At 39.6% G+C, this 23027-nt stretch overlaps 2 protein-coding genes across 5 annotated transcripts in view; one reads left to right on the forward strand and one right to left on the reverse strand.

Annotated features, from left to right (window-relative positions):
* Positions 1-5573: 5573 nt before the first annotated feature.
* Positions 5574-11893, forward strand: siva1 (SIVA1, apoptosis-inducing factor). Of its 2 annotated transcripts, none has more exons than XM_048538547.1 (4): positions 5574-5776; positions 9725-9955; positions 10761-10917; positions 11728-11893. In XM_048538547.1, the coding sequence occupies exons 1-4, from the start codon at positions 5659-5661 to the stop codon at positions 11774-11776; spliced, it is 555 nt and encodes a 184-aa protein (XP_048394504.1). In that variant the 5' UTR covers positions 5574-5658; the 3' UTR covers positions 11777-11893. The 2 variants fall into 2 exon arrangements, with proteins under 2 accessions (XP_048394504.1, XP_048394505.1); XM_048538548.2 differs by lacking the exon at positions 5574-5776 and adding an exon at positions 5865-5977.
* An 8707-nt stretch (positions 11894-20600) lies between these two features.
* akt1 (v-akt murine thymoma viral oncogene homolog 1) overlaps positions 20601-23027 on the reverse strand; it is a 110848-nt gene continuing 108421 nt past the window's right edge. For all 3 annotated transcript variants that reach the window (XM_048538326.2, XM_048538325.2, XM_048538327.2), the window contains exons 12-14: positions 22931-23018; positions 22160-22262; positions 20601-22034 (exon numbers count right to left, since the gene is read on the reverse strand). In XM_048538326.2, coding sequence (XP_048394283.1) covers positions 21955-22034; positions 22160-22262; positions 22931-23018 — 271 coding nt within the window. In that variant the 3' untranslated portion in view covers positions 20601-21954. The remainder of the gene's footprint in view (positions 22035-22159; positions 22263-22930; positions 23019-23027) is intronic.

The following is a 23027-nucleotide window of genomic DNA, read 5'->3' on the forward strand; positions in this document are numbered from 1 at the left end:
ATCTGTCTGAAAGGGTGCTAGAGACAGAAGAGCTCAGGTAGAATGTTAATTAGATTCCTGTTTAGATTTCAAAAAAGCTGCGACTAAGCAAGACAATCGATGGAGGACAGCTGATTCCTCGTCTTCACCCGGTTGTACACAGTGGAAAGGAGTTATCTGGCCTGTTCCCACTCGCCAGCCCTTGATCCTTAGGCCTATACATTATGGCTTCAAGTACACATCCAAGGGATTTTTAAATGTCATAAACATTTAATGTTCAGACAGGCAGCTGCCTCTCAATGCTTAAAAATGATCTTGGCTTAGTTGTTGCTCTTTGTGCCACCTAGACATGATGTTCAGAGGACACTCTGTCATTTTTAACAGGGAACAAAGTTGGTCACTGTATCATGTGATCTTCAAACAAAGTTATCTCCTCATTAAAGTAATGTCAATACAAATAGTATCCTATGACCCCGTCTCTCACCTGTGGATTTTAAGCTTTTATACATTCAATTTAAGGTACCACACCTGACAAAAAGGCTTTGCTCCGAAAGCTTGTGTTTTCAAATAAACCTGGTGTCATGTGATTTCAGATCTTGTCCATCCCAGTCCAACACCTTAAATTTAATCAGTGATAATGGGAACTGCAGATGCTGGAGAATCCAAGGTAATAAAATGTGAGGCTGGATGAACACAGCAGACCCAGCAGCATCTCTGGAGCACAAAAGCTGACGTTTCGGGCCTAGACCCTTCATCAGAGAGCTTTATTACCTTAAATTTAAGATAACATGGTGTGAAGCTGGATGAACACAGCAGGCCAAGCAGCATCAGAGGAGCAGGAAAGTTTGACGTTTCGGGTTGAGATTCTCCAGCATCGGCAGTTCCTATTATCTCTGTAACAACCTTAAATTTAAGGTTTGGATTTCCTGATGGCCAGATAGTCATTTCTGTAGCATAGGAGGATGTTGCATGTGGAACCTTGAGGAAACCCTGGTGTAGTTGACTCTAAAAGAATTGCCCAAGAAACTGAAGATTCCATGGGTAATTCCCTGGCACCTCAAACCCGTGGAAAAGCATCCATTTCATTTGGATGCTACAGGGGTTCAGCTGCAGTTAACAGTTGGCTAGGAAAAGTTAAAAGATTAAAAATCTAGTCTAAGTCCTGGGTAAATACTAAATTACACCCACTCCTAATGTACCATTCACCATCCCACTACACTTCTCCTAGACCCTTAATACCCACTGACCCTAATCAAAAATCCCCACCGTAACGCCAGACCTGACACCCCTCTTCTCTGGGATCTGACATGAATTGACATCCACCTTGCCAGCTACCGGAATTGACACATTCGTGGCAGACACTGGACCTAATGTGCCTCGCCTTCCCTCCAGATCTGATGTCCCAAAGAATATTCCCTCCCAGTAGTCTGGCTGCACCTGCGGGCAGCCATTCCAAGAGTCCAAGCACAATCCACTCCTAGAAGTCACTACCACACACGAACCTCAGAGGTCTGCACATAAGAAGAATGAAAAAGATTGGGAATGCTGATCTCAAGCCCCGCCACCAAAGTTCCCTCTGAGCTGCATAGCTACATATATGGGTCCATAGATACGGACACACACACAGCTGCTCCCAAGGATCCAGGCATGGCAATCGGCAAGCCTGCCATCACACACAGTGGCACTTTTCCTACATGCTGCCAGATCTGATGCGCCTCAGCTGCCCCAACATAGCATAGACATTCCTTCACTTACTTGGCACCGTACCCATCTTGCTCCCTAGCACTTAATCCAACTGGTTTCTGATCCACCTGACACTCTCCTGGACTAGTACCTTGCACACCCAGTTTCTGGCACGGTACCACCCTATTGACTGCTACAACCCTGAAACACTGGCACCTAACACACTTGGTACCCCATTCACTTGACGCCCTATTCACCCAATATCTGAGCCCACTTTTCTTACATTGTTGAATTTTCACAGAAGCTGTCAAAATAGCTGTCAATGTTATTGGATCTTAAATCTCAATTACTGCTGTGATAAAAGGGGTATGGTTTGACTTTCTCAAACAATCCTGCACCACAAGTGACTTGTCAGATTTTAGGTACAGTCCACGTTTATGAAGGTGCTGTGTAAAACTGCAACACTCAATAATTTTGACATCATAAAGGATAAGGCAGCCCACTTGATCAGCATCACATCCACCACCTTCAGCCTTTCCTTATTGTCACTGGGTCAAGATCTTTAACTGCCTTCCCACAGCACAGTGGGTATCCCTACACCTCAAGGACTCCAGGCTGGCTTAGTCAATGATGCCCACATACCATGAAAAAACACTAATATCTATGGAACGTTAGGGATATGAACAATGACCCTTGAGAAAGTTCACTATCAACATTGCTCCAGTTAAAATGAAAACAACTGTTTTGATATACCGTATTCCCTACCACTGAACCAATTTTGTATCCATGCTGCTACTGTCTGTTTAATTTTGTGAGCTGTAATTTCCCTAACAAATTTGATGTATGACACATTATCAAATGCCTCCTGTATACCATTGATCACATTACCCCCAACAACCTTTGCTACTTCAGATAAAAGCTCAAGCCAGTTAGTTAAACACAAATTGCCCTAAACTGATTTGTGCTGGCCTTCTATCCATCTAACCTATGTTTGCCCAAGTAATCAATACTTTGCCTAGAATTATCATTTCTAAAAGCTTTCCCACCACAAAGATTAAACTGACTCATCTGCAGTTACTGTGCTTATCTTCTTCACAAGTGTGCAACATTTGCAATTTTCTTTTGATGCTTCCATTGAACTGAACTACTTGATGTTTCCCACTTGTTCCCCCACTCTCACATGGTTACAGATACTACATGTCTCCCAGAACTAAATTCAGCAATGTTATTCTCATTGGGCTAGAAACATACAGATTGCAAAGGTGGGTTTTAGTCTATTCTAAAACATGCCCCCTACTTTATCTACATATGCTACAGTATTGGCGAAATTGAATTATTTAAACACCCATCTATTGTAGATTACTGATCATTAAAACAGCAATGTCATACAAAACTTGCTGCTCTAAATAGAAGTGTTGCTCACCCCAGGAGACTAACAAGTACATCCTCAATCTATCAATGGCCATTAAAAGAAATTTCATAACCATTTAAACTATGGGATGCCATTCATTGACTCCTAGCAGCCATTTAAATGAACAAGGTGGATAGTTGGTGATCATAGGCAGAACTCCCACTCAGTTTATTTCCTGCTGGCACTTAGCTTGAAGGTGACTGTAAAGTGAGCCTCAGTTTGCAGAGTTAATCCAACAATGGGTCGAGACACAAGAGGGAGAGAAGTGGAGAACAATTAGCCCATACCAGCAGAGCCAGGAGGTAAACTTACTGAAAGATTGAATGATTAATCTAAGCACGGCTGTCTCTAACTTGCTCAAACTTGCTTGAAAAATTCATACCCACCAGTACAGCGCCTGGAAAGCTTTAGTGGCTCCCAGCACCACACCCTACTTTTAAAAATCTCCCATGAGTCCAAGACTCAAGATGATCTGCTGCTTCCAGGTGCCTTTATTTGCTGCTGAGCTAGACAAATTGCATTGTAAAGGCCAAAAAACCAAACTTGTAAAGCTTTCCAATTGACAGTTGATTCAATCATAGATTGTTAATGTAACGTGGACAAGTAGTCGAAGAACATGCAGGTCTATTATACAGCAGAATTATCAAAAACAGAAATTGCTGGAAAAATTCAGCAGATCAGCAGCATCTGTGGAGTGACAACAGAGTTTCAAGTGCAGTGACCCTTCTTCACAACTAGAAGCAGGTCGAGTAACATAGTATTTACGTTAACGGTTAGAAAGAAAGGAGAGAGTGAATAGTTGGAGAGAAAGAGAAAAAATGTCAGACAAGGGTATTGTTGATAGTAAACCAGGGATAGCTAATGGGAACTATGAGTAGTAGAAAATGGGTTGGCTGTAGGAAAACAGTCTACTTCAACATGGGTTCAGAGATAATGGGAACTGCAGATGCTGGAGAATCCGAGATAACAAAGTGTGGGGCTGGATGAACGCAGCAGGCCAAGCAACATCTTAGGTGCACAAAAGCTGACGTTTCGGGCCAAGACCCTTCATCAGAGAGGGGGATGGGGAGAGAATTCTGAAATAAATAGGGAGAGAGGGGGAGGCGGACTGAAGATGGATAGAGGAGAAGATAGGTGGAGAGGAGAGTATGGGTGGGGAGGTGTCCGCTCCACACTCCCCTCCAACCCCACCACACCCAGCACTTTCCCCTGCAACCGCAGGAAGTGCTACACCTGCCCCCACACCACCTCCCTCACCCCCATCCCAGGCCCCAAGATGACTTTCCACATCAAGCAGATGTTCACCTGCACATCCACCAATGTGATATACTGCATCCGCTGTACACGGTGTGGCTTCCTCTACATTGGGGAAACCAAGTGGAGGCTTGGGGATCGCTTTGCAGAGCACCTTCGCTCGGTTCGCAGTAAACAACTGCACCTCCCAGTTGCGAACAATTTCAACTCTCTGTCCCATTCCTTAGATGACATGCCCATCATGGGCCTCCTGTTGTGCCATAATGATGCCACCCAAAGGTCGCAGGCACAGCAACTCATATTCCGCTTGGGAACCCTGCAGCCCAATGGTATCAACGTGGATTTCAGCAGCTTCAAAATCTCCCCTCCCCCAACTGCCTCCTCCTCCTCCCAAAACCAGCCCAGCTCGTCCCTGCCTGCCTAACTTGTTCTTCCTCTCACCTATCCCCTCCTCCCACCTCAAGCCGCACCTCCATATCCTACCTACCAACCTCATTCCCGTCCCCTTGACCTGTCCATCCTCCCCAGACTGACCTATCCCCTCCCTACCTCCCCACCCATACTCTCCTCTCCACTTATCTTCTCAATCCATCTTCAGTCCGGCTCCCCCTCTCTCCCTATTTATTTCAGAAATCCTCTCCCCATCCCCCTTTTCTGATGAAGGGTCTAGGCCCGAAACGTCAGCTTTTGTGCTCCTAAGATGCTGCTTGGCCAGATGTGTTCATCCAGCTCAACACTGTTATCTTACTGCAGCATGGGACCTGGGGCAGTGGTGGGTAGCTAATACACAAGGAAGGAAATGCCTGTGCTCTGAAACTGTTAAACTCAGTATTGAGTCTTGAAGGCTGTAAGTCACCTAACGTGTAATTCCTACAGCTTGCATTAAGCTTTAATAAGAACCAAAAGAACTGCGGATGCTGTAAATCAGGAACAAAAAGAAAGTTGCTGGAAAAGCTCAGCAGGTCTGGCAGCATCTGTGGAGGTGAAAAAAGAGTTAACGTTTCGGGTCCGGTGACCCTTCCTCAGAACTTTTGCATTAAACTTTGGGAAAGCACTGCAGCGGATGCTGAAATAGTTAGGTAGTGTCCTAGCGTTAACTGTCAACAGATGCTCTGATTCCCTGAGCCACAGTAACACACATTGACACTGCAGGTCGTGGCAGGAGGTGGGGGCAAGGGGAGTCACGAGACACACAGGCGGGCCACACCACCGGGCCCCGCCCCGTCACGTGGGCGAGCGCCTGCCTCCTGATAGGCGCGTTCCGAGGGGGTCAGAGGTTGCGGTTTGGCGCCTGTTGGTTTCCCCGTGTATGCCGTGGTGCTGTTGTCGGTATGACTAAGAGAGCCAGCCCGTTTGGCGACACGGCGCCGCTGCAGTGGAAGATTCACGTTACCCAGAAAGAGTTGAATGAGGGGGTCTTCGGGGAGAAATACAAGCGGGAGGTGTACGGTGCGTGAGGCTGGGCCTTTAGAGGCCGCACTGGGAGGGTGGGAGGGAGGGAGGGGTGAGGTGAGGGAGAGCCGAGTGTCTTGAGCCCACGGTCAGGATTGACCCGGAGGGAGGCTCGTCCAGCATTGAGAAGTCGGCAGGAAAGGAGAAGATAGGAGTCAGTAAAACGCTAGTGTCTGGTCATGTACCTCGGCGTTGATGGTAATTGGCCTTCTGAACAGCGCGGCCACTTTCTCAGTGAGCTGCGACTGGGGCTGTTACTAAATTGAGCTCAGTTTCGGGGGAGGAGGGGATTAAAACACTTGTGGGCTGCGTTTCTGTTTGCAGCAAAACTTTGCTTGAGGGAGAAAGGCTGTTTTGGTGGAGGGTTGAGGGTTTGTTGAAGTTGGGTAACAGAGCGAGTCTTAGTAATAACTTCAGTTGCAGAATCTTTGTTGAACCGTGTACTACCTGAAACAGAACATTTTAATTTCACTGGAGAAAGGGAAAGAAATCTCCAAACCATAGCTTCCAATGAAAAGTTTCTTTAAAATTAAAACGATAAGCTGAAAAAGTGAGTTTTCTCACACTTGAAAGTTGACTTGGTGCTGAAGTGGCTGTTTGGTGGAACTTGTGCTGTTGTTTTAAGTCTCTTTTTCCTCGAGTGTTTCTTCTCCTCTAGAGAAGGTCCTGAGGATTGTTGCTGAACAAAGAGATTGGAATGCAAGTTCATAGCTTTTATTTTGAAAGTAGAGTTGGTGGTAGATAGGATAGTGAAGGAGCTGTTTGGTTGGTCAATGTGTTGAGTATAGGATTTGGAAGGTCATGTTGTAGCTGTCCAGGACAATGGTTAAGCAACTCTTGGAATACTTTGTGCAATTCTGGTCTCCCTGCTGTAGGAAGCATGTTGAAAGGGTTCAGAAAAGACTTACAAGGATGTTCCCAGGTAGAGGGTTTGAGCTATAGGCAAAGGCTGAATAGGCTGGGGCTATTTTCCCTGGAACATCAGAGGCTGAGGGGTGATCTTGGAGGCTTATAAAAGCATTAGGGCTGTGAATAGATGAGGTCTCTTCCCTGGGGTGGGGTATTCAAAACTAGAGGCTGTAGGCTTATGATGAAATGGGAAAAATTTTAAAGGGACCTAAGGGGCTCCTTTTCCATGCAGAGGGTGGGTGTGTATGGAATGAGCTGCCAGAGGAAATAGTGGAGGCTGGTACAGTTACAGCATTTTAAAGGAATATAAATTGGAAGGATTTAAAGGGATATGGGGCCAATACTGGCAAATGGGGCCAGATTATTTTATGATTTCTAGTTGGTGTGGATCGGATGGACCAAAAGGTTTGCTTCTGTGCTGTATGACTTTGACTGTGACTGAGTCTCATGAGTACAGTAGCTTCATGGGGCCTGTATTTCACTGCTGAGTCTCTCTCTATACTGTACCAGTTTCCTGGAGAGTGGTAACTTCCTGATTTTGTCTTGAACTGTTTGGCTGTTGAAAGTTCTTACCTGATTTACACTGGCATCTTTTTATTGCAGGATCTGGGCCTCCTAATTTGCTTTGAAAATAGTGAAGACTTGTGCTCAAACACCATTGCAATTTCACGTGATAGTAGATGAGACTAAATCAGAAATCCAAAACCTGATCTAAGTGGCTTATAATTTCTGTCAGTAACGTGCTACAAATGTTTGAAACTAGGCCTTTCTTGCTCCATTGCCTAATAAGTACTCTTTTATTTAGTAACTTGCGATGTGGGCATTGCTGGGTGGCCCACCAGTTATTGTCTGTCCCTAGCTTTCCTTGAAAAGGTGGTGAGCTGCCTTTAGAACCGCTGCAGTGCTGTTAGGGAGGAGGTTTCAGCATTTCGATCCACTGCTCCTCAAGTTCTAGGCTTTTTTTTGTGGTCAATACCCATGTAAATTGCTTGTCGTCTTGTTCTATTGTAGTACCTCGCAATGCAGTTTCTTCTCTAGATGTGGAAATTTGCATCATGGATGTTTCTAAGTTTTCCACTTGTTGATGGTTTGGCAATTTATTCTTGATGTATTTTTATAATGAACATTTGTCAAAGAACTCTGAAATTAAACTTCTTTTCCAAAGTTACAAATATGGAACTCGTACTTAACTAAAGTGCATTTTGAAAATACAGGTGATAAAAGTAAGACAAGAATACTTGGCCCCATATAGTGTTGGCTGAAAACAATTAATAATGCTAGCATTTGCTGCTAAGGGGTGCTTGCCAGATTAGGCTATGCATTTAGTCCATAGCTTCATTGCAGAATGCTCGGAGTCCAGTGCATTAGTCGATCTGTGCTGGTTTTTTGTAGAGTATTTTGGTCTATTTCCTTGTAGCCCTATGGCCCTACAGGTTTACCTCTCAAGTACCTGTACAATTTTGTTTTGAGATCACTTATCATCTTTCAACTGCTCTTAGAAGAGCAAACTCCAGATAACTTAGTTCACCCCTTTCAATTGTTAATGAAAACTTTAAAACTATGTCCTGTAGTTTTTTCATCAAGTAAATGGAAGTTTTTTTGTCTACTTGATCAAAACCTGTTACAATTTTGACCATGCCAATCAAATTATCTTACTGCCCTACTCAATTTCCTTGTTTTTCTCCATCTGTTGTGTTGAGTAACTTTTCTTCATGAATAGAAGTCAACCGTTTGCTGCAATTCACTTCAACTTTTACTTCATAAGCAAATTTAATTGGTCAAATGCATTGTCTTTGACAAATCTGTGCAGTTTCTCTAATCAACTCCACCTCTTAGGTGTCTGATTTTTTTTTTTTTTCATGCCCTGATGTGCCTAAAATTTTGATCAACTGATGCCAAACTGACTTTTCTAGTTACCAGGAATATCCCTACATCCTCCCTTGAACAGCCATATCACACTTCTTTACTTTCCAATCTTCTAATACATCCCATATGTCTGGAAAGTCACTTCTACTATCTTCTCCCTTACTTGCCTTAGCACTGGAAACATCCTGACAATTTCATTCCTTACCTCTATTGTCTCCACTTCAATTTTGTAGTATCCTTTTCCTGAACGTTTTTTTAATAATGCCCGCTATATAGTCTAGCCTTGTCCTGGGCTTGAGTACAGGTCATTCCTTTTCTGTAATATAGCCAATGCTGTCTCCTACTTGCATGGTGGAGGTTTTGGGTTTTTGTACTCCACCATTTTATTCTGTTTGCTTTCTTTCTCTCTTCCCTGTGAACTTGTTTGCTTGGTTCCAGTTTGAAGAATTCATCTGATGTGTCTTGCACCATTGTTCCAACACAGTCTTCCTCCTCTTCATATGTTCTTCATTCCTTCTTGGTCTGTTCCTTTCCAATGTGCAACTATTTTGTATTTTTAACACTACCCCTTTAGTACACCATATCCCTGTATATCTTCTATTTGTGCACATCATTCTTCCAGTTCAGTTAATCGCTCCCATCACACTGGAAATACAACTCATCTCTTGAATACTCGCTATCAGCAGCCCGATTAATAATGTAAGCGAAATGGTGAGTAACATGCAGAACTTCCAGAGCAGATAATATCTGTGCCATAATATTTCTGTTTAAATGCTGCTGAACAAATAGGGATGGCTCAGTGGTTAGCACTGCTGCCTTACAGTGGCATGGACCTGGGTTCAGTTCTAGCCCTGGTTGACAGTGTGTGGAGTTTGCACATTCTCCCCATGTCTGTGTGGGTTTCCTCCCACAATCCAAAGATGTTCAGGCTGGGTGGATTGGCCATGCTAAATTACCCATAGTGTTCAGGGATGTGTAGATTTAGAGCGCTGAATCTGGGTGGGATGCTCTGAGTGTCAATGTGGACTTGTTGGGCTGAAGGGCCTGTTTTTCCACTGTAGAGATTCTATGAATATCTATTCATCTTTTTAGAATTTTGTCACTGACTTGTTTTACTTTTTTAATCCTTTCATATCAACTTAATTTTTATTTTTAATGTTTTTCTTGCAGAAAAAACAAAAAGCTTGCTTTTTAATGGTGCACAAGCCTTTATGGGATGTATGTGGGCTGGCAATTCAGAAGAGAATTGTACACTGGTTCCCATGACCAAGCCTATTGAAGATACCTGCTTTGAAAAAACAGATGTTTGTAATGGATGTGAAAGACGAGAGTTACTCCATGGGCAGACCTTTCTCGGACACAATGGACAACTTATAAAAGGTTCACGATCTTCATATAGATGTAAGCTTACTCCAAATTAATCCATATTTGTTTTATATTGTGCTTGCATTCTGTTGGATTCTTGTCTAGTTGCTGGAGTATTTTAAACTTCTAAACACTGAAGTCCACAAATGTGTTCCTAGGTATCCAAGTGAGCACCCTAAAAACAGTTGCCTAGAACATTTTTAATAGCATTAGGATTTATACCAGTTCCTCATTTCACAAGTTTAAATCTATTTCAGGTAGTGTTTATAAACTTGTGGGTCTGTTGTTTTGAAATGGGGCATTGCTTGTGTTCTGTGCTCTTTTTGTCTGTTTGGAAGATGATTGCTAAAACTAAAGTTTCATAAGCAATTTTTGGCAATATCAGCACCTTTATAGTAATGTGGTAACTCAATGCATATTGAGCTGTTTGTAGAAGTGAATAGAAATGCTGTTCTTGTGTGGCAGAGTCTTAATATCTATTAAGATAGTTACTCAACTATTGGCATTAAATGTGAGTTTTGGGTTGCAGGGTGTCACCGAGGCTGTTTGACTCTCATTTCTGTTCATGATGAAGCTAGCCACTGGGTGGAGTATGACAGCAAAATAACTGCTGATGTCTTCTCAGACTAGCATAGCTGAATTATCAACTTGCCACTAAGTGGCCAGATGAGACAAACCTCCCTGACAACTCGGGTAGTGTTTGCTGGTTTCAGATTGACAAATGTTTTTTTAAAATGTAAGTTTTTTTGACACAGTATAAGAATTTAATAAATCTTCCTATATCTCTTATATGAAATTGTTTATTGTAGTTTGCTCTAACACGCTCATTTTCATTCCATAGCATCAGTCAAGCCAGCAACCGTGAACTGTTTTAGCTGTTTGAAGCCATCAAATTTCAAGGAGCCATGCTCTCTGTGTGACCACTTAATATGTCAACATTGCAGCAAAGTGTGTGATCACTGTGCAAGGATTTGTTGTTCTTTATGCTCACTTGATGAGTGAGTAATCCTATTTTGTGCTTTGCATTCTATAAATTGTCATACTGTGGGGGGGTGGGGAGAGAGGGAGAGGAAGCTGGAGGACATAATTCCACCATTTCTCTTAACAAAATTCCTTCAACCATTCTAGAAGTTTACAAATCTTTCATGCTTAGTGGAAAAAAGCAGGAGACAAAATCAAAGGCTCAATATCTATTCTCTCACTGGTAGGGAGAATTGTCAAGTTGCTCCTCTTCCACCAAACTTGAATGCTATTTTTGTACACTTTTTTAAAACATCTAATTAAATCAAGATTTAAACACTGCCCCAAGTTGGCCATTTTACTTCTCATCCCTTCCTGGTTCTGAGCCATTGATTGAATTACTTCACTTCACTAATTTCATATTCAAGTTTGTCTTATTTGTCTTTTGTTTTAAAAAAAATAGACAAAAAAAAACTCAGTATAACAAGGTGTAGAGCTGTATGAACAGCAGGCAGGCTGACATTTCAGGCTAGACCCTTGCTCAGTGTTTGACTGCATTTTGAAAATGCAGTATGTTCTTGCAATAATGATGATGGAGCAGTGGTGGCTAGAACTCCATTTCTAGTGACTGTTCTAAATTTTATTGATCACCTGACATCCCGCGACTCTGCTTAGGCTAGTTTTACTTAGCAGTTTGGAGTTGGTGCACAAGAGTGGTTTGGTGTTGTAATTGGAGTGCTTTGATCTTACAACTGATTATCAATGGTTTCTTCACTACAATCAAATAGTTGTCCTCCTATAATGTGAGAAATACCACACTAACACAGCTTTCTTTCTTTTTTTTAAAGTTATAATGAAGCTTATGATCGTGTTTTCTGCTATGGCTGCTTCCTGTGAAGATGTTGAAGCTTTGAATTAGCTGTAACTTGTATAGAAATGTTTTACAATTAATGCATTAACTTGATCACTTTCTTTCACAAATGGAAGTGAAATCCTACATTGTAATATACTATTTTTAATGTGTATTTGTATAAATAAAACTTTGTATAAATTTTTACAGTACTCCACTGCTCTTGCTTTTTATTCGTTAAGTACTGACTCTACTTTTAATCCTAATTTAGCTTTAGTCTGATTTGCACTTATGTTCTAATGGGTGATAGTCCTGTCTAATTCTTCCAGCAAAAGTAAAATTGAAAATGAACATTACCAAGCTAACACTGAAGACTTAGCCAAGGGGTATCTGAAGGTGTCAGGATGGCTGCTGTTAGATATGGAAAACAAACAGTCTTTAGTATAAATTTATCCTTTAAAAGGAAGCAGATGTTGTCGTAATTACAACTTTAAAGCTTGAGGATAATTGCTAGGTGCAGAAAGTAGGAGAAAAGACTCAAATGATTTGAATGAATTCACTGGTATAATTGCAGACTGAAATTATGAATTAGACTGAGTATCCAGTGAGGCTAGTTAAAATTCTGCAGTCCTGCTACAAGTGGGCTATTTCCAAAGGCTTGTGCATAATTCAGTTAGTCACAATTGCAAAATTCCAAGTATGGATTTGTTGCAGTATCTCTTAGGTCTGATCCTGTGATACTGATAACTTGGTGTTGATGCAATCTAGTACAGTTGATGTGCCTTCCCACTAACTCTGCTACTGATGCTGCTTGGTGAAGTTTGATACACTGGTCCTCTGTAGCAGTAGGCACATCCATTAGCAAATGGTGCTTGAGCAGGACCAAACTTGAATATCCTTTTTTTGGTATAAATTATTCCCTCTTGTAGACTAAACCTGTATTGTCCCTTAAATAAAGTCAAACCTGAGAACTTACTTAACCCCTTTTGGCTCATCCCCTTAAAGGGGAACCATTAAGACTAGGAATTCTACAAATATTTCATCCACTGTCTGAGTTGTAGCCTGTTGGATGTCTGCAATTAAGTGAAAATTTCCAGAGTTATGCTGCTAAATGTATTTTTGAACCACAGAATTAGAAATGTTATACATATCTGAACAGTGATTGCACCAAATAAGTGGAGCTTCAACGCAGACCTCTTGGCTCTGAGGGAAGGACAATTCCATTGTGCCTAGAGGCCCTCCTTACTTGAGGTTCTAAAAACCAAAAGAACTGTGGATGCTGTAAATGATGAACAAAAACAAAAGTTGCTGGAAAAGCTCAGCAGGTCTGGCAGCATCTGTGAAGGAAAAAGTTAACATTTTGGGTCTGGTGACCCTCGGAACACTTGAGAATTGGTCTGATTTGCAGTATTCATTCTGTTTGCAATGTACTCGTGAGGAAAGTAATCAAATGTATATTTTAATCAGGGCAGGGGTGTTTTTTTTTTTTGAAAAAAGGAAGGAAGAATATTTTATTTCTTTTGTCTATCTGCCTTTACTAAGGATGGATCCAAAGCATTTGTGTGGTTGTAAAGGGAAATGTGAGCTGACTGGCAGTAATACTCTGTGAACAGCAACTGAGATTGATTTAAAGGCTACTGGGACAAATCCATGACATCTATTCTACTGGAACAGGTGAAATTTAGGATCCATTCAAACAGCATAATTTTTGATTTAATGCTGAGTGACAAAAGGGTACAAAGTGGAGTAAATGATTTGAAAGACAGTCAAAAGTCAAGCAAAATCAAACTGGTCACTTTTTTTTTAAAAAAGTAATCTTTCATCTTATGCACATCTGTGGCTAGCTCACTACATAGCTGATTTAAATCACTTGTGCCCTCAAGCTGCCTCCTTTATGGCTTCATTCCTCCACTGCCACCCTTGGTTTCTCAGTTTTCCCCTAAGATGCATCAGTTTCTCTTTCAGCTTTTTAGTGAATGCCTGTCCAGCCACTAGAGTGCACTGCTGAGCTACACATGAAATTAATATGAATTGAGGTTAACCACAGTTGGGGAAATTTGCACTGACTACTTTTTTCCTGAACTGTAGACTACCCCAAAGTATTTAAGATTTATTGAGGCTTCAGATTTAGTTTCTGCATAATCTGATTTTACCTAATTAAAGTTACATTTGCAAAACTTGATAAGATTGTCAGTTAGAGAGATAGGATTCTTGGCCTGCTGTGTTCATCATATGTTAATCTGTGATAGAATTACAAGTTGTCAACCTGAATAAAGAAAGATTTTGAAAGTTTGCAAAATGGAATCTGAAAATACCTATTCTGAATGAGAATCCCAAGAAAATGTGTGCGAAGCGGTATTGAATGGTGCATGCAGTTTTTTATATATATAAAACAAGTAGGAAATTATTTTAAAGTAAATCTGCTCATAAGCAATTTGGGGAAGTGGACTTTTTTTTAAAAAAAAAGTTCTATTTGAATTACCTGAGAATATTATTGGAGTTCTATTTACTCACAGGATGATGGCATCTCTGCCCATCCCTAACTGCCCAAAATAGTCGTCATTAGACTCTTAATTCCAGATTCTTAATTGAATTTAAATCCCACCATCTGCCATGTCAGGAGTCAAACCTGGGTCCCCAGAATTTTGGTGAGTTTCAGGATTAATAGTTGAGCAATAATACCAAATGAATGATCATTAATGTTAATACCCATTGAACCTGCATCTTGACTAAAGAAAAAGTGTTTCATACAATGGATGTGTTCCTGCACTTTTACAATCATAAGCTGCACTGGCAAATTTTAGCACTTTACCATGATCATACTCAAATAAATCCTACAGATGCATCTTTTTACTAAATTACTTTGTTTTACATTTTGGCATTTCCTTACAATCTTTTTAAATCTCTGCCCTGCTTTGTACTACCATGTCTGGTCATGATAGCAGATAAAGCTGCCTCTTTCTCATCTGTAGGCCACAAAGAGTTCTATTTCCCATTGCATTATATACACTGGGAATTCAAAATAAATTTCAAATCAATGTAGGAATCCAGTTTCACTGTCAGAGTGTAAAGTGATATAGTTCATATCGTTTTCAAGTGAATTCCTTAGACAAGACACAAGTAATAAATTGTTGAAGATCTAGTTATGTTGATATATAATGTCCTCCAGGCACTGAAACTACTTGAACATGCAAAAGATAGAAAAGTTTAAATACAGGTAGCTTGCTAGCTTTTATCACTATAAATTAAAATTACAAGAATATCTGTTTTAAACTTAATGTAATGTTTTCACTTTCAAATTTTTCTTTTATAAAGGATATTCCACTTCAAATGGCTTTGATCTGTTAATGATATCTGAATTCAGTATATTAAAGGACTCATTTTAAACCCTGGATTTAATAAGATAATCAGTTAATGTTCAATAATTTATTCTTTTTTCATGTTTGCACATTTCAAAGATAAAGTTTGAAGTAGATAGCTAACACTTTCTTTTATATCTGACCATAAAATGGGAAACACAACTTCTATGAGCTCTTTATTCCCCCTAAAGGCCAGCATGTTATTATGAAGCAAACTATTGTGTTGATACAGATGTAAACCTTTTGGTGAGAAATTCACAAGACACATGACAATTGTTCTTTGCAGCTTAGCTTTAAGTTGCTGCAGTTATATGAAATGGCAGTTTGTTCTCTTTATTAAAAGTTACTCCTTTCTTATAAAAGTCAAGGATTTTTAAGATTAGGATTTGCAATCTGTTGCTTCAGGGTTCAAGCCAATCACATCTACTGGGGGCAGATGCTGTGACAGCTGACACATGTTCCTACTTTTGCAAAACAAAGAATGATTCAATCTGTCAGTCATTCACAACTGCTTTTATGCAGAGTTTCTAAGCACGTCTAGTCTCATGAAGTATTTTGTGTGTCTGGATGGGGCAAAAGAACATGGCTGATCCCCAGTACATTCTCTGGGGCAGTTTTGATTCAGTATAGCACAGCATGCAGTCCAAAGGCCTCGACCTTTTGACCAAAGTGGACCCATGCATCACTCAATCACAGTAGGATACTGAAGAGGTTCTGACTAGTCAATTGCAACCAGTGGTTTCCCCTGTCTAATAACTACATCCCATCGATATAGGACAAAGATTGACTGATATTTTATGTACAACCATATAATGCAAGTGGCTAATGACAAGAGCCTATCAGCTACTATAGAACTTTTTAATCCAAAGTAGAATATTAGTCAAATTCTTGCCTACAAAATGATTACCACGAATTAATTTTCAATGTTTATATAAGCTTATAACATTGTCTTTGTGAAAAGTTAGAAATTTATTTTTTAAAAGAATACATTGAATTTGTTCATAGTTCGACATTACTAAATTAGTCATGTGAGCACAGGTGGCTTTGTGGTTATGTTATGTTTTCTTTTCCTGCTGTGGGGTTCCAAGTTTGAATTATGGTGGGAAATGAAGCTGGATCCCAAAGTAAGATGAATCATCAAACTTCAAAGCCTGCTGTTCAATGCCAGTTTCAGACTGGAAGGCTATATGTGCACCAGATGGTGAAATGCTGTTATGGGCACAACAACCATTCATATTCAGCTTTAGATTGTCTTGATATCCAAGTTACATAGCTGTGTTGGGGCTAATGTAATGTTCCCCCACCCTCAAAAAAAGTAACACACTAGATATTTACAATAAAATTTGGTTCCATAATAACATATAGTCAAATATTGGTTTCAAAACATTTGTCTTCCTTCTAAGATGTCCAATGAATGTGATCACAATCATCAGAAAATGAGAAGCGAAAAAACAGAAATTGCTGGAAAAGCTCAGCAGGTCCAGCAGCATCTGTAGAGAGAAAGCAGGGTCAATGTTTTGGGTCAAGTGACCCTGAGAACTGCATCAGAAAGTTATTATTTTTAATATTGCATTTAAAGTCAGCTGATCATTAGTATTGGCATCTCAACATGCAATTTTCGGTCTACTGCAACAAAGGTACAGAAACATGACCCAATAACTTATGGTGTTGGCACAGTTTGAAACATGTTCAAACCTGATCAAAATGGAAGTCTGCTCTTTGCACCCGGTTTTCCACCTCAGTTAGATACTTGAATATGTGTAGACAGAAAATCCTTGGAAAATGTAAAGGCTAGATTGAACCATCAGAAACATTAGAGATAAAAAGTTCTTCTAGCTTTGGGAAATCTAGAGGAGATTGAAGAGTTGATTGATGGCATTTCAAAACATGAAATATAAATAAAATTTAAAAGTAAAGGATTAGGAAATCTAAGTTAATATTAGCACAGTGGCTCAGTGGTTAGCAATGCCACCTCACAGCGCTGTGGACCCGGGTTCGATTCCACCCTTGGGCGACTGTGTGGAGTTTGCACATTCTCCCCATGTCTGTGTGGGTTTCCTCCGGGTGCTCTGGTTTCCTCCCACAATGCAAAGATGTGCATGTTAGGTGAATTGGCCATGCTAAATTGCCCACAGTGTTCAGGAATGTGTAGATTAGGTGGGTTATAGTGGGGTGGGTCTGGATGGGATGGTTTGAGGTTTGGTGTGGACTTGTTGGGCCAAAGGACCTGTTTCCACACTGTAGGGATTCTATGATTTATTAGAAATCTGCAGATAAGTAAAAAAGCAGCCAGTCCCCAATACTTTTGATGATCCCTGAGATGGGGTTTGATGCTGGATGAGGTGCAATAAGTCTTTACTTTGTTGGTGCTTCATAGAGGCATCTTAAAATATCTGCATGGTCTTGCACCTGTAACAGTGCAACCGGTCACTACACTCACTGAATGTGCCAACCTTTAGCTTCGTGTCTATTGCAGGTATACAGGGGTGGCATAGTTAATTGATTCCTTATAGCTTTACTGAGAACACAATCCTGTTAGTTCCTCTTGTCTGCTTTTTCCGTAGAAGCTTGCAATTTTATCCTTTTCAAATATTTTTTAAAAAGCCTTCCTCACCACTTCCTTTGCAAGGCATTCTAATTCCTAAATTATTTCTCATCTCTCCTTTCACTCATTAATAAAATTTACCTCTGTCTCCTAAACCGTGGGTACTAACTGAGATGGTAAGCAAGGCAGAAGTACGAGCATAAATAGCCTCTCATGCAGGCTAACCCAAAATTAAAAGTAACTAAAATAGTCTTACCCTAACATTGCTGTGACCTTTTCACAAAATTCTACTTAGATTATGAGCAAGTCAGATACATGTTTCACAGGTCTGATTATGAATTCCACAGAGAAACACTAAAAATAGGTACAGGAATACTCCATTCAAACCCACTGAGCCTTCACTATTCAGCATGATCATGCCTGATTCTCTATCTCAGTACCATACTCCTGCTTTCTTCCCATGCTCTTTGATGCCTCTAGTGTCTAGACATCTATTATTTTCTTAAATATATTCAGTAACTTGGCCTGTATGGCCTGTTATGGTAGGGAATTCCTTGGGTTCAGCACCTCAGTGAAGAAAATTATCCTCATCTCAGTCCAAAATGACCTACCCTGCAAATTACATCAGGAACGAGCATGTGGTTTAAAAAAAGAGTATGGAAATTAAAGCTCTAGAAAGTGGTGACCATTCCCTGCATTAATGATGTAGGATTCTACAGTCAGCTTCTAGCACTTCAGCAAAGTGACTATTTATAACGCTTCTTCAAAGGCTTCAGTCAAAAAGCACATTCCAGTTAGGACCAATTAAATATTCAGTCAAGCAACAAGCTTTAAATATCAGATGTGGAAAGTAATAAAGCAAATTGTCATGTCTCAACTTCTATTCAAACTGATGTCAGTGAATTCAGTACAGATCAGAATTTGTGCCTGGCATTTTAGCTAACTTATATACTATTCTATTGATTATCTAAACTTAATTAGCTATCAAGACGCATCTTATGTGGAAGTTATTAGAGAATCTTTCTACAAGTACTTAACATCATAGATCTGCCTATTAACAAAGTCAGCTATGATCATTGGTGTGTAATATTGTGTCGCAGACTAACTGGATAAAAACGTAGCTATTGCAATCTGCAGTAAGTTTTAGGTTGGAGCAAGAGCACAAGATTAGCACAAGGAAATGTTGATCCTAGGAACTAAGTGGGAAGGGGACAAAGAGAAGGACTAAATTAAAGAAAGGCAGTTAAATGCAGGGAACTTAGACGTATTCTAAGATTCTTCACCTTACGAATGGGACCCCAGCAATGATTAAAATATTTAAAGACCCATAATAAAATATTGTTCTTTTTCAAAGAAATCTGGGCAAACACGAAAAAAGTGCATTAAATTTGCTACAAAGAGGCACATTGTAATGACGTACATGACCAAGCGCTCAAATGGAATACAAAGCATTCTGTTCTACTGTAAAATTGTTCAAGTTGAATCCTTTTTCATACTCAGGATCTCCTGCTCCTCTGATGCTGCTTGGTCTGCTGTGTTCATTCAGCTTCACATCGTGTCATCTCAGATTCTCCAGCATTGGCAGTTCCTACTAGCTCAATGTAAAATGGTTTGAATTTTCACTACAAGCATCATCTGGGCACTTAACAGATGTCACATTCTAACAACTAGGGAGAATACAGCCTGTCTGTCATACCACCGGGACTTGAATTAAGTGCCAACCATTGATGGCCTCACTGCCACATGGTGCAGGTTAGCCTATTTCTCACAAAGATATGTAACGTGCATTTACTTACAACGAGAGATGATTTCAAATATTTAATTAATGAATGCTTGATTGGAAAACCTGTGGAAAAGGATATTTAATCCATGGAATAACGAGGAACATTGCTTTTGAAGTTGTTTCAGATCCAAGTACACACAAAAGATTACCATATCTGGACGTAAAAATACTAAACTATACTGGACAAAAGCAGGCCATTCAGCCCTACTAATCGGTGTTAACATTTAAGCTCAGCTCAAGTCATCTTTCATTTTTTCTTATCTAAATTGACCATTGTAACCCTCTATTCCCTTCTCTCTTATGTTGGCTAGCTCCTCCATAAATGCAATGTTTGTTTCAGCCACTCCCTGTGGCACAGTCTTACATTGATGTTGTCTAGTTGCGCTCTTCTCTCAAAGTGGAAACACTCATTACATATCAACTCCATTAAAACCTTTCATAATTTTAGAGATTTCCTACAGGTCACTCCTGATTTTATTTGCAGCCTTTGCTGATATGTATACCCACATACTTTCAGCATTCTTTGTTAATTTCCCCTGCACACGAGTGCCTCAATGATTGTTTTATGCAATATGGAAACCAGAACTGTATGCTGTAGTCTTACATGTGATGTATCTAAGGCTTGATTTGATTTAGCATAACTCCTATACTTTTCAACTCTACCTCTCTAGGAATAAAGCCTGGTGCTTAATTTATGTATTTTTTTTAATGCTTGCTAACCTATGGTGCACATTTTTCAGTTGATGCATTTATGCTCCAGGTTATTCTAGGTTAATTTTCCTTCCTTGTTTAAAACCATTTTGGTCCATGAAGGCCTCAATTATTAAAGTCAGATGGTGGAAGTTGAAACTTCAAAGGCCATATTTTAATTTTGTTGTGACAACATAATACTTCAACTGTCATGTCATTGCCCATTCACTTACCCTGTTCAAATCCTGCCTCCTGCCACCTCCTCATAACTGATGTTTCATCCTAGCTTTGTATCATCAGAACATTGGGAAACATCATAAATAATCCCCACAAATACAGATTGTGAACAACGGGGCCCTAGCACTGATCCTTGTGTAACATCGTCTAGTAACCACCTGCCATTCTGAGGATGAATAGATTTTGTCAAAACAGCACATTTTTTGCCTCAATGCTAAAATAAAATGCATAGTCAATGCATAACATCCAATGATTATAGGCTTCAGAGGTTATGTCTCTTATTTATTTATTTATATTTGAAGTAAATTTTTACATTAGATATGTAAAAATACTACCATAGAGGGTACAAAATAGTGGTAACTGGTTTTGTTTACCAACACCTAATTAAGTAGTTATCCTTGAACCACCAAAAGCCAAATGGAAAGCAGGAACTACTGAGTATTTAAAACACAAGTCATTTGTAGAATATTCACTCCACAAATAGTGCACCGGGTGCTAGTTCAATCCTGCAATTTCCATCTAGATGTTTCAATTGAGCTAGAATGATGTGAACAATCTCAATGGAATGTAACTGATGACTGAACTGATTCATTATCATTTGAATACAATATGATAGATATTTTTCTGCTCCATTTAGGACAATAAGATACAGAAACAAACCTCAAATGGGGAAATAAATGTTCCTCAACATTCATTATTAAACATTAAGTTACTAAATGTGGTATTGACATAATTGATTTAATTTTTTTTAAACTGATAAATAATATTAACAAACTGTGAAAGTAACATCTAAAGATGACCAGGAAGTATCAAAGAAATGGCACATATATTACATATAAACAAGGTAATATGTGGAGTGTATTTCAGTTAGTATGAAGCTTGACACTGAAATGCAAACAATTGTTGTAGATTTCAATTTTTCCTCATAGACTGCAGCAAAGTTCCTGCTGCTGAAGATATTATTGTGCCTCACTGAGGCAATCTGATGTTTACACATTGTAGGAAGGTAAACAAATTGTGGCAGAAGCTCTGGTTGGACTCCAGAGTACATTTCACCTTTACAGTACTGTATACTGGACCAGTAATACTTAATGAGCCATCTGTGACTGGAGAGGTTTACTTTTTGCACTATTATCTTACTCAGATCTTACATATGTTATCAATAGACTGGATTGATCATTACCTATTTTATAGATTTGAAAATATCTTACAAAGAACCAATTACTGAAATAGAATTTTAAACCTATCTGATCAGTTGGGTACATTTAATGAAGTCCATAAATAATTAGCAACAATAAAGGGTGTGTTCCATTCAAAATATCAGTTTCCACTGTTCTGTCAATCAGAATGGTGCCTATTTATCCCAAATGTATACCCTCACAACTGCTCATTTGAAATTAGTTCAGTGCACAAAGAAACAATACTTCAGTTTAAGAAGTAGCTCATTTTCCAACATATCACAAATGAAGATTTTGTTGAAACAGCAAACATTGTTGTCCAAATTATCTACCGACCAACCAGTTTATACTGATGACCTCTTGTACTCATTCCTTATAATAAGTCCTTAAAATTTGATCTGATTTCCTTTATTCATTTTTAAGGTGGTTGAGTTCAGTCCCTTCCACTGGCTGAGTAGGAAAACTGGGGAAAGTGTGGTCTTCTCTCATTGTCTATGGATTCCATGCTGCCATCTGTTCAACACAAGGGCCTTATCAATATAGCAGACAAGTGTAACATTTTCAAAAGTTTGACTAAATTATTTTTGAACAACACATACAATGGAATGGGCCATTAATAAAAATGTAATGCACTGTACCTCGATCAGGTGGAGTGATTGTTATTGTCTGTGCAGTAAATTCTTCATCAAAATATCTTGTGTCCATCTCAGATGTCACTTGAGGCTTAAATGGTGGAATAAGCTGTTGAATGTAGAAAATGTCATTATTTCATTGGTGTCATAAAAAAATTCTCAAATTGAAGCTAATAGAGGATTAAAAAGTGATAATTTGGTCATATGGCAGTGTCATGGAAACACAAAGTGGATTTATTAAATACATCACTGACATACCGTTTTTCACATTTTACAATGTTAGGAATGTTGGTTTTGGAAAGTGGAATACCTTTCATTTCAAGAAACTGTTTTCAGTATTCCTTGTTCAGGCACAGCACTGTCATATGTAAAGCCTTATGCTTTCCTCAACAATGTAAATCCTACAGTAACAAGGTTGTTTAGAGTGGTACCTTAGCCAACTTCCCAGCCTCCCTAATCAAATCTTCCACCATGATGCATTAAATTATGGTGCAGTGAGACCAAAGTAGCCAACAACTGGAAGAGGTATAAAAAAATTATTGCACAACAGGAAAAACGGGAGAATTACACATAATAGTGCACTGGGGTCGTTGACAGGATGCAGCATTTATATCTGCGATTCCTACATACTACAGTTTTAAATGCAGCACTGAAAGACCAATCCAGTGCAAATTAAGCCTCTCCATAAATGAATATATTCAGACCCATTTTGTTCAGTAAGTTATGCACTTGCGGTACAAACTGAATGGCTAGACCATTTTAAATATATTTCATTACCTTTTTCTGATACACATCTTGCCACTCAATTCCAGCAAAGAATTTATCTTGCATTACTTCCTTTGCATCATCATAGCCACCACCCAACCTAGTAAGA

The sequence above is a fragment of the Stegostoma tigrinum genome, chromosome 10 (assembly GCF_030684315.1).
Source record: "Stegostoma tigrinum isolate sSteTig4 chromosome 10, sSteTig4.hap1, whole genome shotgun sequence".
In the NCBI taxonomy this organism is placed as follows: Eukaryota; Metazoa; Chordata; class Chondrichthyes; order Orectolobiformes; family Stegostomatidae; genus Stegostoma; species Stegostoma tigrinum.